General features: G+C 42.2%; 2 protein-coding genes across 2 annotated transcripts in view; one reads left to right on the top strand and one right to left on the bottom strand.

The window, feature by feature from the left end:
• Positions 1-5,407: 5,407 nt before the first annotated feature.
• Positions 5,408-9,768, bottom strand: LOC141433738 (uncharacterized). Its single transcript, XM_074095830.1, has 3 exons — positions 9,438-9,768; positions 6,331-8,332; positions 5,408-5,477 (listed from the first exon to the last, which is right to left on the bottom strand). The coding sequence occupies exons 1-3, from the start codon at positions 9,766-9,768 to the stop codon at positions 5,408-5,410; spliced, it is 2,403 nt and encodes an 800-aa protein (XP_073951931.1).
• A 4,370-nt stretch (positions 9,769-14,138) lies between these two features.
• The window catches only part of cnk (connector enhancer of ksr), a 36,775-nt gene continuing 31,982 nt past the window's right edge, over positions 14,139-18,931 (top strand). The window contains 2 exon segments of the mRNA XM_074095829.1: positions 14,139-14,292; positions 16,719-16,882. Coding sequence (XP_073951930.1) covers positions 14,235-14,292; positions 16,719-16,882 — 222 coding nt within the window. The 5' untranslated portion in view covers positions 14,139-14,234.

Below are 18,931 nucleotides of genomic sequence, written 5' to 3'. Positions count from 1 at the left end.
TATTCCTTATTCAATGTATTCATCTAGCAATTTTACAAATGGAATTTTATTTAGGTACTTTTAGCAGACAGGCGGATTTACTAGCATGTATATTAACAAGTACAGTCAACGTAAGTACCAGTAGCACAAGCAATAAGTAGATAACTACCTTAAAGCGGTGAGTGTAAGGCGCATGAGGAATGTCAGCGATTGATGAAAATTTGGACAACTCGGTGGGAATCGAGGAGTTATGATGGGGCAACACCACGGTAGGTAGAGTTATTAAAATGATTTTTTTATTATAAGAGGGAGGCAAACAAACAAGGGTCTGTTAATCTAATAAAAATTGTCGAAAACTTCCTTTTCACTTCTCATGCTCTAAAAGTAGGTCAATATAGCCTTACGAGGCGGGAGTAAAGTGAGTACTTTAGTCCCTAGGGAGTAAAAGTAATATTTTTTTTTAATTTACTTCAAGTGACTTAGATAAACTCAGCCAGTACTTGCTTAGCTTTTGGCATAAAATAAGATTGTGTGTGGACCATTTTCAGAACGAAAATGTTCGTTCTTATAGTCTACGTGGTCTTAGTTCTATGTTTTTCCGCATTGAAGGTGGCGCCATTCTTTTTATTCCAGTTTCTGTATGGACCATTTCGACGATGCGATTTTGTTATATCTGTGTCTGGTTGGAAGAAAATACTTACCGCGAAAACTTTGAAATTGTTGTAGAGTAAATCATAAACGATTAATGACTATTTTTTTCTCGCAATTGAAGTGAAAAATAGAGTTTTCACCTCGAGACTATAAGTCGATATAAACCCTCGGATAAATAGACACCCTCGCTAAAGCTCGGGTGCCAAACCACCTCAGGTATATATTGGCTTATTTTAGTCCCTCAATAAAAAATATACTATTATTTATTTGTTGTACCTACTCAAGTCATTTTGTTGGACACCATTTTTAACCGATTCCTAAAAAGGAACGTACCTAAGTAGTTTTTTTTCACTTTCTACCGAGTCCAATATAAGTAGAATTGACACAGATTTCGTTGGAAACACCAGAAAAGCTGAGTTTTGTGGTCTTTCCAAGTAGGTACATAAATACACGTAGGTAGGTACAGACCTAAATTAACTACAACATTTAACTGTAACAACTTCTATAAAAGTTGTTTTAAGATTAATATTCTATTATCTTTAGTCTAAGTCGTGATTATCCAAATTGATAAGGGGCATTGTCTTTTGTAGCTTGTTCCTTAACCTATCTTGGAAAGTGTGTTTCTACATAATGTGTACTTACCTATCAAATCAGATGACGCACGCCGTCGGCCGCCGTAAAATTCCAAGGAGCGAAATTTCAAAGGAGAGTATACAATGAATAAATAATTGTAATAGATATAATATCGCTTGCATTTCGTTTTAGAACTGAAGAACGCCATTTTGAGTCAAAGCCTTTGGAACAATCTTTAATCTCTTGAAGTTAGTGACTTATATTTCCCAGCTCCAAGGAGTTGCAGACTGTATTAATTTCAACTCGCTAACTTGGGAATGGGATCTTGGCAAAAGACAGACAAACAGACCTTTCGTGACACCACACCTGTAATATTGTATAAGTACCCATAGTACACAAAGAAGTAAAGTGCGGTAGTTAGTATTAATGTACATACTTATACCTACCCACCTAATAAGGGTAAACAAAGGGGACCGCGCCCTTTGCGGAGCACCCGCTGGTAAAAAGAACCCTTGTTCAAGTAATTACTTAATATATGATAATTTTCACAATGGCAAGAAAGAATGTAGGTATGTAGCATGCATGAGTAAATGGTAAGAATAGCTAAGCAGCAAGTCGCTTAGCAGAGAAATCGTGAAGCGTTTGAAGGCAGATATGCAGAATGTTACATAAAAGGGACGAAACATTATATAGGTACTTATTACATTTAGAACAGTTTGCTATTTTTCCATACAAATGAGGCTCAAGCGCGAGCCGTGATCCAGTGATCTTAATTTACCTTGTATGAAGAACGTCCGTCCTGATTTTTGTGTCTAGACATCATAATGGTTGAGTTTAGGGTTTCTGATATATGGTAACAGAGTTAAGACACTCAAAAAAAATCACATTTAGAGAGAGAGAGAGAGAGAGAGAGAGATTTACACATTTTCGATACACAGAAAAACACGTTAGGAAGATATAATAATTAAAAAAAAACATCGAATAGTATAAAATGGGGCCCACTCAGCATAATGTTGCGGCTAGCTGCAACGCTGTTTACAATATTGCTAACTCCTATTTTAAATAGCTGTATTCTCCGACTCTACCATGATCATTTATGTTACGTTTAATATACAAAAAAAGTGTACAAAGTTTACTTCTTGAGTAAGACATACCTTCTATTTAATAGGTACTTAATATGTCACCTAATGTAATGAACATGTCTTATAAATGAATAAATAAATAAATAACCTACCTACCTAAATCAAATTACATCAAACGTACATTATAGTTATGTATCTTATATCTAATGTTGTTATATCGACCATCCATCACACACCCGCTCACGCACGCACATACAAATTGGTAGGATAATGATATTAAATTGTTATTATTAAATAGGGCAACCTGCAAAACTATTAACTGTCATGTCCGAAGGCACAAGGCATTCTCACGAGTCTGGGCTAATTAAGGAGACTCTCATGTTGTAAAGTCGTTAGATTTCTTTCCCCGGCCGGAAGTCCGAAATTCCTTCGTGACACATAAATGTAGACGGATTCCTGGATTCCGAATATTCAGCCGCATATGGTGGGGGCAGGTGCACCAGTGACGGTTACTGGACTCGGCATCAACTCATTACTCACGAGAATATCAATAACAAAACTACCTACTATTAAATCCTGCTATTATAATAATCCTACTATTATGGGGGAAGCCTATGTGCAACAGTGGACCTCCTACGGCTGATTTGGTGATGATGATGATAATATTAAAAATGTGAAACTTTGTGAGTAGTATTTGCATGTGTGTGTGTGTGTGTGAGTATTTGTTAGGTAGCTACTTACTTCACGCTAAAATATCTGAATGGATTTGGACGATTGGCATATAGGTAAAGGTTTGGTCTGGAATAACACATAGGCTATTTTTATTCCTAATATTCTCAGGAGAACGGGACAAAACTCCAAAATTGAATGCGCTTAATTTTTAATTTTATTTAATTTTTACACATTTTCGATAACTTTGACGTAGGTAGGTATATTACCTAAGTAGAAATCGATTTTCTTTTATTATGTACACCTATTATAACTGATAGTTACTGTTGTCTATGCTACGCAGCCCATCTCTACGGTGCGAATGTCAACACCAGCGCGCGACGCCGATTATGGTGTACGGTTGTGTTGCTCTGAAGATGGGCTCTGGTTGAGTTCGAAACGCGTGGTGGTGGTGATAGACGGGTTTGTGTGATTTTTGTGTGTTCTTACAGTGTGGAGGTGGAGGGCCTGCAGGAACACGCATATCTTGCATAAACTTTGAAGCTATCATAAGGTCGCGGGTGAGCAAAGAAATTCTTTTAGTTCATTCATCCACAAGTTTTACTATTTTAAATCAACATTTTTTTTTATTCGACTGGATGGCAAACGAGCAAGTGGGTCTCCTGATGGTAAGAGATCACCACCGCCCATAAACATCTGCAACACCAGGGGTATTGTAGATGCGTTGCCAATAGAGGCCTAAGATGGAATACCTCAAGTGCCAGTAATTTCACCGGCTGTCTTACTCTCCACGCCGAAACACAACAGTGCAAGCACTGCTGCTGTTCATCTCACCACGGTCCCAAGATCAAATAATAAACTTCACTGCACTTTTACTATTTATTACGAAAATAATACAAGAATGCATATGTAGTATTAGGTGGATAAAAAACATTGACTTTCTAAGGGAAGGTCATTATACCAGGAAAAATCTCAACAGCGCGATGCAGAATGGTGACTGACACGGGACAGCGACATCTAGCGGTGAACTTAAAAACTAAAAATTGTATGCAGAAGTGAAGTGTGATTAGAAAGGAATTGTGCACACTAACGCCATCTGTTGAGAGATTTCATGTAACTTAAAGTAAACAAAGGGAACTAAGTAGTGGATTAAAATCTATGAGAATTTAGAATTGTGTGACGGTTTAACATCCCGCCCACCAAGGACAACTGTAAACATTGTCCTTTAGTTGCAATATAACTATAACATTAAGTGATTGGATGTAATTAAGTTCACCCATCAAGCGGTATACTACTAATAACGCTAACAAAAAAATCAGCACAAAAACTTATTAGCTGCTGCTTCATACACATACAAACAAAATTTAACTAAAGAAGTAAAAGTAAAGAACAAGCAACACGTATACACGTATACGTGTATGTAAACTTTGTACAAAATAAAGAAAATAAAATACAAAACTTTCAGATAAAAGTAAAGTTGAATAACAGCATTAACTAGCTAAAGGGTTCCACTTGACAAAGGCATTATATTTCCTTATTATTTAAATACTAACTAGAATTGAATAACAATAATAATTATTTTTCAATAGGCAAAACACATAGCTTTCCTATGGATCTTTTTATGGTGCTACCATTACATTTCAGGCTAACAACACGTGTAATTCCGTCCAGTCCAGTATGTTTATCAGTAATGATGCCGTACAACCACTTAGCCGGAGGAAGATTATCCTCTTTAACTAACACTATATCGCCGATAGCGGGTTCGGGCGTATGATGGGTCCACTTATACCGATGATAGAATTGGGTCAGGTACTCACGCGACCAGCGACGCCAGAAATCCTGGACCATTCTCTGAGTCAGCTGCCATCTTCTTAGGCCGTTGACGTTGCTAGCTTCGTAATTATAGTCTGGTGGCAAAACTAAGGGTCCTCCTACTAGGAAATGTCCTGGAGTAAGAGGCATTGGGTCATTACAGTTTTCGTTGATCCGTGAAATTGGCCTGGAGTTAAGACATGCCTCAATTTGACACAATACTGTTGCAATTTCTTCGTAAGTCAAGGTCGAGTTCCCCACAATTCTCTTAAGGTGGTATTTTGTTGACTTTATGCCGGCCTCCCACAGGCCACCGAAGTTTGGTGAATGAGGCGGTATGAAATGCCAACTCGTTTCATTGGTGGCTAGGTTGTCCGAAATTTCTGAGAGCATGGATGACTTTTCATTGGCAAATAAATGTTTGAGTTCACGAGCTGCGCCTACAAAAGTTGTACCATTGTCACTCCAAATCTCTTTGCAGTGACCCCGACGAGCTTCGAACCTTTTAAAGGCAGCTAAAAATCCTTGTGACGTTAAATCGCTTACTGGTTCGAGATGCACTGCTCGTGTAACCATACATATAAAGAGACATATATATCCCTTATATGCACGGTGTCCTCTGCCCCTTGAGGTTCTAAAATTCATCGGACCTGCGTAGTCCACACCACTGTGAAGAAACGCTCGTGCAACAGTTCCTCTTGCTGATGGTAACTGTCCCATTAAAGGGTGCTTAGTTGCTGCGTTGTAACGAGTACATATGACGCATTTACGGACGAAAAGACTTACTAAGTTTTTTGCACCTACAATCCAATACCTTGATCTTATATAATTAAGCATCAGCTGTGGAGCCCCGTGTAAAGTCCTATCGTGCGCATCAGCTACAACTAAATCAGTGAAATGCGATTTATGGGGCAATATAATTGGGTGTTTCATCTCTTCACTGATTTGAGCATGCCGAAGTCTTCCGCCTACTCGCATCACCCCTTCTTCATCGAGAAATGGATTTAGCGAGGTAATTTTACTTTTTTTACTAATTTCTTCATTTTTTTTCAGAGTCTCTATTTCATCTTTTAGTTGATCCTGTTGCACTAGCTTTATACATAGAGTTAAACTCTTTTGCAGCTCTTGGCTAGTCAACCATTGACTACATGACTCTTTTTTAAACAGTTTCACCAAACGCAAGCAGATTGCTATGACGCGTATTAATCTCCTGAGTTTCGAAAACCTCAACATTATGTTTGTTCCTGCTGTTTCTACTTCTTCAACTATTCCGCAAGTATTTGCCAAACATAACTTATTACCTTTTTCTTCTAACTTTGTTTCTTTTACTATATATCTTTTATAATTTATGATTTTCTGTTTCAGCCAAGCAGGACCTTCCTTCCAGAGTGGTTCATTTATTGATTCGTAAGTACCTCTCGACGCGCAGTCAGCAGGATTTTCCTTGGAAGTAACATGGGCCCATTGATGGGGTTCAATTGAAGTAATTATTTCGGAAACACGATTCGCCACGAACGTCTTCCATCTGTTTGGCCGACTATTTAACCAGGACAAAACTATTGACGAATCTGTCCAAGCATGGATGTTCATCTTGTTGATGCCCATTACTTCCGCAACCTCCATCAACAACCTTGTCAACAAAACTGCTCCACAGAGTTCAAGCCTGGGGATGGATACCTGCTTAATAGGTGCCACCTTGGTCTTCGACGTTACTAAGGACACATGCACATTCCCATCTTTATCTATAACACGCGAGTACACCACCGCCCCGTAGGCGTCAGACGAGGCATCACAAAATCCTTGCAGTTCTAGAATTTCATCACCACTACTGGAATGATTCCATCGAGGTAGCTTGAACGCGGTAAGTTGATTTAGTTTTTTTCGGTAAGTTAACCACTCTTTCAGCAATGGTGCCGGAACTTCATCGTCCCACTCGATTCCTGTTAGCCACAGTTTTTGGATGAAAATCTTCGCTAATATAACCACAGGAGCTAACCATCCTAGTGGATCAAATAATCGCGCTATGTCCGATATGACTTTACGTTTAGTTATGGGTGAGCTGACAGGCGGCAACTGCACCGTGTATTCGAATTCATCATTGCTTCTGTTCCAGGTAAGTCCTAAAATTTTTGTAGTAGTATCTATTTTGAGAGGTAAATTCTCTAAGTTGTTTTCCTTTTCTTTATTTATTTCTTGCATAAGTTTCTTGTCATTAGTAGTCCATTTTTGTAACTGAAATCCACCTTTTGCTAGTAGATTGTCTAATTCTTTATATATCTTTTTTCCTTCTTCCACAGATTCGCAGCCAGTCAGCAAATCATCCATATAAAAGTGATTCAACACTCTTCCTGCTGCCAAGGGAAATTCGTCCCCTTCATCATAAGCGACTTGACGTAAGGCGCGTACCGCGAGATACGGAGCAGACGCCGTTCCGAAAGTCACTCTCATTAATCTAAAATGATCAATGTCATCCTCAGCTCTTTCACGCCACACAATACGCTGAAAATCAGCATCCCTGTTATCGACCTTTACTTGTCGATACATTTTAACGATATCTGCCACTAGACAGATTGGATGTAGCCTCCACTTGAGGATGATGTGACGCAAATCAGGCTGTAGAGTTGGTCCTACTAACAAATCTTGGTTGAGAGATACTCCATTACTTCCAGGACATGATGCGTCGAAAACGACCCTTAATTTCGATGTTGTCTTATCCTCGCGAATCACTGCATGATGAGGTAAGTACACCGCATCAGGTTTGAGCTTGTCTTCTTCTGATACCCTTTCCATGTGTCCGAGCTCGAGATATTCCTTGATAACATCGGAATATCGAGTCTTCAACTGAGGGTCCTTGGCAAATCGTTTTTCCAGCTGCATAAACCGTTTTGTGGCTATAATCTTGGAGTTACCATACTTGCAGCTAGGATCTTCATCTCGGAACGGAAGCTTGACTATGTATCGACCAGTGTCATCTCTCTTCGTAGTAGCCTTAAATATCTCCTCACATCGCTTTTCTTCCTCCGTATAACTTTCGGTCACAGACTTCACTGAACTATCAGCCTCAAGTTCCCAGAATTTTTTGAGTAATTCATTTTCGACGTGAAGGTGGTTTACGCTGATAGTGTTTTGTGCCGAAGCTTGTTTGTCGATTGGACCAGATAAGATCCATCCCAAAGTAGTTTTTTGGGCAATCAGGGCTCCTGGTGGTTGTTTAATAATACCTTCTTCCAAAATTTGTCCATAGACGTCGGCCCCCAGGAGCAAATCAATCTTATCAGGCTTGTCGAAGAGTGGGTCTGCTAACTCAATATTCTTAAACTCGGACCACAGTTCAACGACAATCTTCTTTTCAGGCAGGGTTGATGTAAGTTTGTTTAACACAAAAGCATTCACCATATATTCAAATTTCGGATTACGAAGTGATTGTATCTTTAACTTAACTATTGACTTGGAAGCTACTGTAGCACCCTCGTCGCTTCCTAAACCCGAAATTGTGCTTCTGTGCTGCATTTTCTTTAGTCCTAACAATTGAACTGCCGACTCAGTGATCAAGGAAGCCTGCGATCCTTGATCAACCAAACATCTAAGAGTAATACCTGTCCCCAATTTCGACTGTGTCTTGACTAAAGCCGTTGCTAACAATACTTGATTACGACTTGTCGAAAAATGGCTTTTGACTTCGGTATCGGTAGGTCCGTCATTCGCTGACGAACCCGCTGTGGCTGCGTGCACAGCCGCACCCGACTCAGATGACTGATTCGATCCACCAGAATCAGTCTCTGATGTATTCTTGGGATGTAGTAGTGAATGGTGTTTTCTTTTACATATGCGGCATCTAGTGGATTGGCGGCAAACAAATACTGTGTGATTGGGACCTAAACAATTGAAACACAGCTGACTAGACTGAACGAAACCTCGACGTGCGTCAATATCGATTTTAGCAAAACTCTTACAATTACCAATTCTGTGATCCTCAGAGCAGTAGGAACATGACAGGGCAGTTGCATGATGAACCTTTGGATTGTTAGTAGCATTAGAGATTCTGCTAGGTTGATGAATGGGCTGCTTGTTGGGAAAATTACTAGGTTTTGAAGCTCTAGGCTCTGCAAACTCCAATGCTCTAAACCGTTTTTCCAAAAATCCATTAAATGTTTCTAAAGTCGGCAAAACATCTGACTCATCACAGGCCTTCAGTTCCCACTGCTTTCTGGTTTCAGGATCTAACTTTAAACAAATAATGTATATAACAATAGTATCCCAGTTAGTTACATCAATACCAATATTCTTTAAGGCGTTTAAGCACTCGTTTGTCGTGTCCAGCAGTTCTTTGATCCCATTGGCAGCTTCTGTTACTAAATTTCTTTGGCTCATCAGTCTTTTAAGTATGTGGTTGGCTAGATATTTTTTTATTATTGTACCTCTTTTCGAGTTGTTCCCAACATCTGGAATAATTTTCTTCAGTTATATCTACATGTCGCAAGAGTTGTTCTGCTTCGCCTGATAAGTGACTCTTAAGATAGTGTAACCGTTGCACGTCGTCTAAAGATTCATTTTTATGTACAAGTGCTACGAACAAATCGCGAAACGTTGTCCATTCCGAGTACTTCCCAGAGAATTTGGGAATAGTAATTTCAGGCAATTTTATTCTAGATTTAATTGTTCCTGTTGTACCCGGTCCGGTCACACTTGCAGCTCCAACAGTAGGCTTCAATTTACTAAGTGCAGATGTTAACTCGCACTTGTAATCAATGTACAGGTCTTCTGTTTTCGTGTACACGTCGTCTTCAGAATATGCACTTTCGTTCAAACTCCTGGCATCTGTTCCAATTACAATTTCATTATGTGTCTTGTTAAAGTCAGCCCATAGTTGTTCTAGTATTTGTAATCTTGTAGACAAATGATCGCTGGATTTTAAACGTTCTTTAGGCGATTTCCTGAAATTGTCTCTGGCTCTCTGCATACGATCTAGTATGTTAACTTGAAGTTTTGCTTTATCTTCCATTGTTAAACTGCAGTTCAGTGTTGAAAAAGTTTATTCAAAATATTCTAAGTCCAGTACGCCGCGATTTTTCTAAGTGTTTTTTGCTAGTTTACTCTAGGGTAAATCGGGCATAGGTTCCCCGTAGTCGCACTTTTAAGCGAATTATTCTAAGTCCTAGACAACAGCTTCTAAATTTTTACAAGTCTTTTTACACTATCTTTCACTAATTAACTTCAATGTCAACACAATCACAATTAATATTTAAAGAGTACTCACAGTTGTCCTGGCTCACTCACTAACACTTATGATGACTCGAAAGGCTGTTGACGTCAGAATCCGTCTCCGTTCCGCCGATGTAAGTCCGCCGCTCTGCTCCACGAGTCCGCATCCGGTTCGAAAAAGGACCAATGTTCATCCCACCACGGTCCCAAGATCAAATAATAAACTTCACTGCACTTTTACTATTTATTACGAAATAATACAAGAATGCATATGTAGTATTAGGTGGATAAAAAACATTGACTTTCTAAGGGAAGGTCATTATACCAGGAAAAATCTCAACAGCGCGATGCAGAATGGTGACTGACACGGGACAGCGACATCTAGCGGTGAACTTAAAAACTAAAAATTGTATGCAGAAGTGAAGTCGTGTGATTAGAAAGGAATTGTGCACACTAACGCCATCTGTTGAGAGATTTCATGTAACTTAAAGTAAACAAAGGGAACTAAGTAGTGGATTAAAATCTATGAGAATTTAGAATTGTGTGACGGTTTAACAGCTGCTTTACGGCAGGATTAGCGAGCAAGGGTGGTAGCAATCCGGGCGGACCTTGCACAAGTTCCTACCACCTGCTATAGGGCTAGATCCCACAATAGTCCATGTAAAATGCCCTTTAGAGTTAGTTAAAAGTTAGAGTGTCAGTCAAGTATGATAGCGTTTGAATTCCCAACATAAGTAGAGCATTAATCCAAAATATAACATTTTAATGAGAGTGAAAATTGTAAGCATAAAAATAACCGCTTATTGTTAGATATCTCTATTGTATGGAAATCGCTGCTTCTCATCACCATGTACATAATAACGACCTGTCACATTTGTGGTTGTAATTTAAAATTTTCAGTAATTTGTCAGCGTATCACGTCGCGTCGCGTTGCATCTGATAAGACGCGTTGTTTATGTGTGACGCTGACGGACGCAGCTGATGGATGCAATGAGGTTTATTGCTAACTACGGAGGCTTCAGGCGTCCGGACTCTAAAAGTGCAGTAAATCATTTTGACAGCACCTTCGTTTAGTTGCTCGACTTGCATTGCAAGTACTCGTAATTTAGTGCGTTTAAAGGTCAGGGTTCTGATAGATATGTACTTGCTATGGGATGAAGACCGGATTACCTTTGATGAGCTTCCGATGTCATTCATAGTCCTTGGCATTGTTAATGCATGGCAGCCGGGCTTTATAGTTAAAGTAATTTTATAATGAATGGCACTCTTCACTCTCTACTCTATAGCTCTATGCATCGTGGTTTAGTTTTATGGTTGTTAATATTATTAACTAACGTCCACTTGCAGACTTTTTAAACTAGGTTTAAGTGGTCTTAAGTCCTGTCAGATCCATACAAGAACTGTCAGTTTAAGCCTTAAATCGAGATATACTCGATATATTTATTATTAAGTTATTTTATAATATCTTCTATCTGTTCTCTTTCCCTGTTCGCCACCGCATCTAGAACATCAAACGTGTCCTGTCTCCGAGAGCTTTGTTTCATTGCCAGCCAGCCCCTTTACGCAGCCAGGCTTGACAGTGGTAGTGCGAAACATCAGACGTAAAATAATCGAGGTCTAGGTATATCCCGTAACAAATGTGTCTAATTAAATTAACCGTGAATGATTAAACACTCTTGTGGTTTTGAGAAGTAATGAAGACATTCGCTGAACACTTTTGCCTTCTGATAAAAATGACATGATGCAACATAGGGAGCTTATTGCACTACAACTGGGTAGGTACCTAGGCCTAAAACGATGTGGTAGGAAGACGTAAAAGCCACAAGTTATGGTGATAGAGGCCTTAAATTGATGAAATTTAACATCACCTGTTCATTGATACACCCGATGGGCCGCGCTATCGTGAAAATGAAGTAAGCAACAGGTAGACGTTAATTGGCAATAAAACTTATGTCAGCTGATAGCAGCGGGGCTGTTAGATTTTCTCGTTTTGTTTTATGAAGGTCCTTGCGCGCTATCAGGGTGCGTTGTTATTAATCACCCGGACACGGGTTAATTAGGCGGTCGCCTCAGCCGCTGGCCGCCCACCCACCTCGCCGCACTAGATTCCCTGCGTTTTTTACACCCTAATTAAGCTAATTTATCGAGACAATAACAGAAATTATTGGACAGCTACCGGCCGCTTTATGAGCGGTATTAAATTGAATTTAAGCCGGCTACCGGGCTACTCGGTTGATGCTCCAATAAATATACAAAAGATCGGATCAGATAAGCGGTCGGAGACAGCGGCGAGAATCCCTTTGACAACGCCTTGAAATGCCAGCGACAAGGCTGCGCCCCCCCCGCCCCTCCCCCGGCCTCACCTAGAATGTGTCGTGATAAGGAGGTGCGAGCGACGCGGGCGCACGATAAAGCGCGCAGTTTATGGCGGTTGACAAACGGCTTTAACGAGCTCTAAACTGTTTAACAGCGCAGGCGCGGGCGCTGTAACGATCGTTGTGCCCGCCAATAAAATCCATGAGCACTTAGTCGATCGAGATTCTAAATTGTTTCGATGGGTTGCTAGGGTATTATGCGTCCACGGCAGTGGGCCGATTATCCGAACATAAAATTTTAATAGCTCGCACAGAGCAATTAAGATGCTCGTAACCTACGTTGAGCTGGTCGGCAGGCTTATTGTAGATTTCTCCGAGGGGTAGGTATGTTGCATCGGCTAGGTAAAGTCATACTGTAGTGCTACCGAAATTGTTAGGGGCTGAAATTAAAATAATTGAATCAAGAGTCCCGCTTTAATATAGGTAATTTTCAAAAAGCACCAGAGAAAGAAGTGTACCTAACCTACCTACATTAATTTATTTGTTCCTAATATTATGTTACGTTAATGTTCTTGCTTTGTAGGTATACCTACCTAAATAGTTTCACCCAGTGTCATGCCAATAATTCTGTAGTAGTCATAATCTTAGTAGCTACTAGGCACGTAAGTAGGTAAGTACCTAGGTAGGTACCTAATATGTGGCAAAGGTCTGCTTTTTGATGCACTCGGAGTTAAAATTCACATAATCTAACCAATAAAAAGTTGGAAAACCCCAGACATTGTCACTTCAAAGTTCAATATCTCAAAACGGCTTAACCATCGCTAGAAAACCTGATTTCAAATTAAAAAAAACCGCATTCAAATCGGCCCACCCGCTTAAGAGCTACGGTGCCACAGACAGACAGACAGACACACACACAAACACACACGCACACACACACACACTCACACACTCACACACACACACACACACAGACACACATAGCGGTCAAACTTATATAACACCCCTTTTTTGCGTCAGGGCACAGAGTAGGTACATAAGTCAGGGGTTAAAAAAGAGAAAAGTACTTAAGTAAGACTCTATTATGTCTATCTTTTGCTATCTAAATGCTGCTAAATGCCATCAATACTCAGTGTGTTCAGTTGGACACTGCACTACAACTATACTTTCAAGTGGCCCGCCTACCTGATTCAGGGCGGTGGTGTAATAAAGGAGGTAAGGGTCGGTCACCTACTTTAAGTTGGTAGGTAAATTATGAGCACAGGACCTATAACCACTATACGAAGTGCAAAATTCGAACTTCTTATGTTGCCGTCCCGCTGACGTTTGTCTTTTAATATGCGAGTGAAAGACACGGTGGGATTCGAACTTCGATTTTCGAGTTTCGTAGTAGCCCCTCTGATCTGAATATCGCGTAGGTATTAAAGTAAGTGTACAGGCCTATAGCGCAAGGTAAACTGCAGCTGTCTATACTATCCTTTTCTGGAAATTTTTCAATTTTATTTTCAAATTGTATCTAAATACCTACCTATACCTGTTTTCAAGTTGTTACGCAAGAAGCAGAACTAGTAGCGCCATCTATTATGTTCCGTAAGTACTTTTGAAACATTTCAGTCTGAGGTTGGATATTTTTAGTAACCCGTTCATAGTTATGAAAAAAATATAGTATTTTACTGGTCGTTAGATTGATAAATTGAATTTGAGGTATAAAACAAATGTATTGTAAGTAATGATATGGATTGAATATAAGTAAAAAATAAAATTCCTGCAAGTAATTCACTAGGCAGTATGTTCGTAGTCTTGCGCGTATTTAAAGCAACGTGAGCCAAAAAAACTGAGACGAGTGACAGTCGAGCTGTCAAACTTGTCATTACAACACAACTACGGCGACTACCTAATTTTCTGCAACAAACATCTGTATTTAGTGAGAAAATGCGCGGCAGTTATTGCAATGGGCAGTCTGAACGTTGCTGAGTGGACTCCCGATCAGGTGGCAGAATGGATGAAAGGTACGCGCGTATTCCCAAGGATTGTGAGGGATGAGTCAGTCGTTGTTCCCGTGACCAGTTCCTGGTAGTCCTTTGACCGGCGGCAGTGTTATCTCCGACTGTCGCGAGTGTGAGGAAGCACCCTGACCTCCAGTGGCCAGTGACTGAGTCACAGGCCCAAGTTTTCTTTGTGAGATCGTGTGCAACATACTTAGTAATTGGAGTGCGACGCCTGTTGAAAAAGCCGCCAGTTCACTGCGAATTAAAATAAACAGCCGTCGTCCTCTACTCAGCTTATTTTTAGTAGTACTGGGTTAAAAAGTTACTAATAATTATTATTTTCCCCAACACAAACAAACATTAGCAATAATAACTGACTTGCTTTTCGGTCTTGAATAGTTTTGTTTACATTTACACTTAAGAATTAATAAATGTACAGAAATTCGCAGATTTGAAATGTATGTATGTAATTGTTTGTTAATATACTGAATGGCAAAAAATCTGGCCCTCTAATGTATGCAGTAACTGCTATTTTTGTAAGAAGAGTGGGCCAAATTTTGTATATATTTGTATATCTGAAGTGCGCAGCTTGGTATGACTGGTTTGGAGTGTGATGTGATGAGACACCACCACCATATGTTACCCTAATTAATGAATGCTAATTAGAAATAATTATCTTCTATCTATGCAAATATTAAAGCTGAAGTTTGTTAGTTTGTATAGACTAATCTTTGAAAGTCCAGCTAAAGATTTTAAATTATTTCAGTGTGGGGGTATTTGATTCCTTTTAAATTAATCTGTGGTGAACCTGTGAGTTACACCTAGTTTTAATTACAAAATAAATATATTTTAATAGGACAGCTAAGCTGTACTATGTCAGTAATTAAATTGTCAACAAAAATTTTAGGTTTCCTACATGTCTGTTCCTCCCCCAAAATCTTAATTATATAAACCGAACAGTCTCCTCATGTGTGTAATGTCTCCTGATCGACATTGGCAAAATACATCTTGCTAAAACAGCAAGGGTGAAAGCCATAAATAAAACAATATCAGACTCACCTAACCTACACTTTGACTTTGATAACTTTCTAATTGTGTACAATACTGCACACTGAATCTACCGAACAACGGCCAAACTGATAGTGTCTTTTCCAACCTCGACATTGGCGGAATCATCGATAGTATCGATGGAGCTATACTTTCAAGAATTGAATTGAATTATTGTGTATAATTAAGCATTAAATTTTCACTTTACGTATTGTTAAATATAGGAATGATTCAGCTCATTTACATAGCATTGTGAATCATAATATTTGAGTAAGCTTAAGGAGTTTGGTGCTGTCTGGGCCCGCGATCCCTTTCCAGTTGTCCATAATGGATTTTTCCCAACTGAGCATTCCCATTTCATATGAAGCACCTCACATAAAAATTAGAAAACTGAAAACTAGTAAACAAAAGCAAGGACCTGTCTTTGATCTTTAAGGCGACTCAACCCCAAAAAAAACATCATATTTGACTCTGTTCTGTTAAAACCCCATATTCATAGTTAACATTTATTTGCTGCGTAGCTGAGTATATGACAAGTAGGTGAGAGTTTGTGTCACAATGCAGTAATAGATAAACTCTGCAACAACTCAATAAGATATTTACAGATTTTTACAGATTTATTTCTATTTAATCTGCCATTTACTGTCAGTCAATAGATTTGAATTATACTTGGGAAGCAATGCATTGAGTAAAAGGGCTGGGCCACTGTCCTGTCTTCTTTCTCTTTCAGGCAGGGGACACTTGTGTCTGCCTAATTTTTTTTGTAATGGCTTGATTAAAAGGCATGTTATGGTGAGAATATCTATCTACAATGTGTCATATTTGATTTCTGATAACTTACTTTTACTATTTAAAAGATAGTTTATCAGAACTTTTTTATTAAATAGCCTGGTAAAGTGTCCCACTGCTGGGCAAAGGTCTTTTAAACTCCACATCTCTCAGGTTGACGCATTGTCAAATCAAGAATAAAGATAACTAATTTTACTATGCACAGTGAAACAGAGTAAAGTTTTTTAATTTATGACTTTTTTAAAGTCTATAATTAAAGTATTTTCAATTCACTATCATCGTTAAAAGTGAGTTTTTTAGAATGCGTTTTAACCAGAGATGGGCCGAGCTAGGATAGGTAAATGAAGTATTTGTATTGGTTCCTGAAAGACACATTCCTCACAACACATCTTTGCACATTTTTGGTGAAAGTGCAGCTTGGTACTTTGGAAGCAATGGATTGGGCAGGGACTTTTTTTAAAGTGCATAAGTAACTAAATTTCAATTCACAATCATATTTAAAGTTCTCTCATGTGTCAAGTCAATGTCACTTCAAGTTTCCTGTTCGAAGCCGTCTCTGGCCCGTGCCGTGCCCGTGTTGTGGAAGCATAATCCGTGTGGTCGTGTGGCAGGGCTGGGCGGCAGCGTGGCCGGTCACGCGGAGCGGCTGCGCGCGCGCGGTGTGGGCGGCGCGCGGCTGCTGGCGCTGCGCTGCGACCAGCTGGAGCGGCTGGGAGTGCGCGCCATCGGACACCAGGAGCTGCTGCTGGAGGCGGTGGATCAGCTGCGGCACTTTGTGAGTCAGGCTGGGCGGCAGCGGGGTCGGTCACGCGGAGCGGCTGCGCGCGCGCGGTGTGGGCGGCGCGCGGCTGCTGGCGCTGCGCTGCGACCAGCTGGAGCGGCTGGGAGTGCGCGCCATCGGACACCAGGAGCTGCTGCTGGAGGCGGTGGATCAGCTGCGGCACTTTGTGAGTCAGGCTGGGCGGCAGCGGGGTCGGTCACGCGGAGCGGCTGCGCGCGCGCGGTGTGGGCGGCGCGCGGCTGCTGGCGCTGCGCTGCGACCAGCTGGAGCGGCTGGGAGTGCGCGCCATCGGACACCAGGAGCTGCTGCTGGAGGCGGTGGATCAGCTGCGGCACTTTGTGAGTCAGGCTGGGCGGCAGCGGGGTCGGTCACGCGGAGCGGCTGCGCGCGCGCGGTGTGGGCGGCGCGCGGCTGCTGGCGCTGCGCTGCGACCAGCTGGAGCGGCTGGGAGTGCGCGCCATCGGACACCAGGAGCTGCTGCTGGAGGCGGTGGATCAGCTGCGGCACTTTGTGAGTCAGGCTGGGCGGCAGCGGGGTCGGTCACGCGGAGCGGCTGCGCGCGCGCGGTGTGGGCGGCGCGCGGCTGCTGGCGCTGCGCTGCGACCAGCTGGAGCGGCTGGGAGTGCGCGCCATCGGACACCAGGAGCTGCTGCTGGAGGCGGTGGATCAGCTGCGGCACTTTGTGAGTCAGGCTGGGCGGCAGCGGGGCCGGTCACGCGGAGCGGCTGCGCGCGCGCGGGGTGGGCGGCGCGCGGCTGCTGGCGCTGCGCTGCGACCAGCTGGAGCGGCTGGGAGTGCGCGCCATCGGACACCAGGAGCTGCTGCTGGAGGCGGTGGATCAGCTGCGGCACTTTGTGAGTCAGGCTGGGCGGCAGCGGGGTCGGTCACGCGGAGCGGCTGCGCGCGCGCGGTGTGGGCGGCGCGCGGCTGCTGGCGCTGCGCTGCGACCAGCTGGAGCGGCTGGGAGTGCGCGCCATCGGACACCAGGAGCTGCTGCTGGAGGCGGTGGATCAGCTGCGGCACTTTGTGAGTCAGGCTGGGCGGCAGCGGGGTCGGTCACGCGGAGCGGCTGCGCGCGCGCGGTGTGGGCGGCGCGCGGCTGCTGGCGCTGCGCTGCGACCAGCTGGAGCGGCTGGGAGTGCGCGCCATCGGACACCAGGAGCTGCTGCTGGAGGCGGTGGATCAGCTGCGGCACTTTGTGAGTCAGGCTGGGCGGCAGCGGGGTCGGTCACGCGGAGCGGCTGCGCGCGCGCGGTGTGGGCGGCGCGCGGCTGCTGGCGCTGCGCTGCGACCAGCTGGAGCGGCTGGGAGTGCGCGCCATCGGACACCAGGAGCTGCTGCTGGAGGCGGTGGATCAGCTGCGGCACTTTGTGAGTCGCCTCGTGCCCGACCGCAGACTGCAGACAGTATTTGCACCGAAACTGAATTTCGGTTTGTGTTTCACTTTCGGCAAAAATCGTGACCGCAAAACGAAGCTGTCTTCTGAAGGTATTATGGAATGTATTTTTGTAAACAATGTGCGAAATTACATTTAAAATTGACCACGAGCTTTACTGTGAAGGAAAACATGTTGAGAAAATCTACACAAATCTGTAAAGCAATTTAACAGTAGTAGTTGTAGTGTACCATCAGCCAAATATGTGGTCTACCACCCTAAAGTTGATAATCGTTTGCATGTCAAAAAACAATAATGTCAATAGATGTGTCTGTCAAACTTGAAAGTTCGACTTTAGCGACATGTTCATTTGATAAGAACTTGTTTGAAAATTGGTAGACCACTTATTTGGCTGATGGTACCTATGTGAAGTTCCCAATCCACACTGGGCCTTTCTGAGAAGACGCCTGTGCCCACATACGTACAGGCCACGGTACAGGGTCATACGTACCAGCTGGGATGACGTTAATTTTAGTTTTTTTTAAATATGGTATCGTCCAGTCCAAAGGATCAGACTGATCAGTGATCATACAGTTTTGCCAAGTTTCGACGTTAAATTGGTAAGTACATACAAAGGCGTAACCTTACACTATTGTCATAATAAAAGT

Source organism: Choristoneura fumiferana, chromosome 12, assembly GCF_025370935.1.
Source record: "Choristoneura fumiferana chromosome 12, NRCan_CFum_1, whole genome shotgun sequence".
Lineage (NCBI taxonomy): Eukaryota > Metazoa > Arthropoda > Insecta > Lepidoptera > Tortricidae > Choristoneura > Choristoneura fumiferana.
This window is presented reverse-complemented; position numbering and strand designations above follow the sequence as displayed.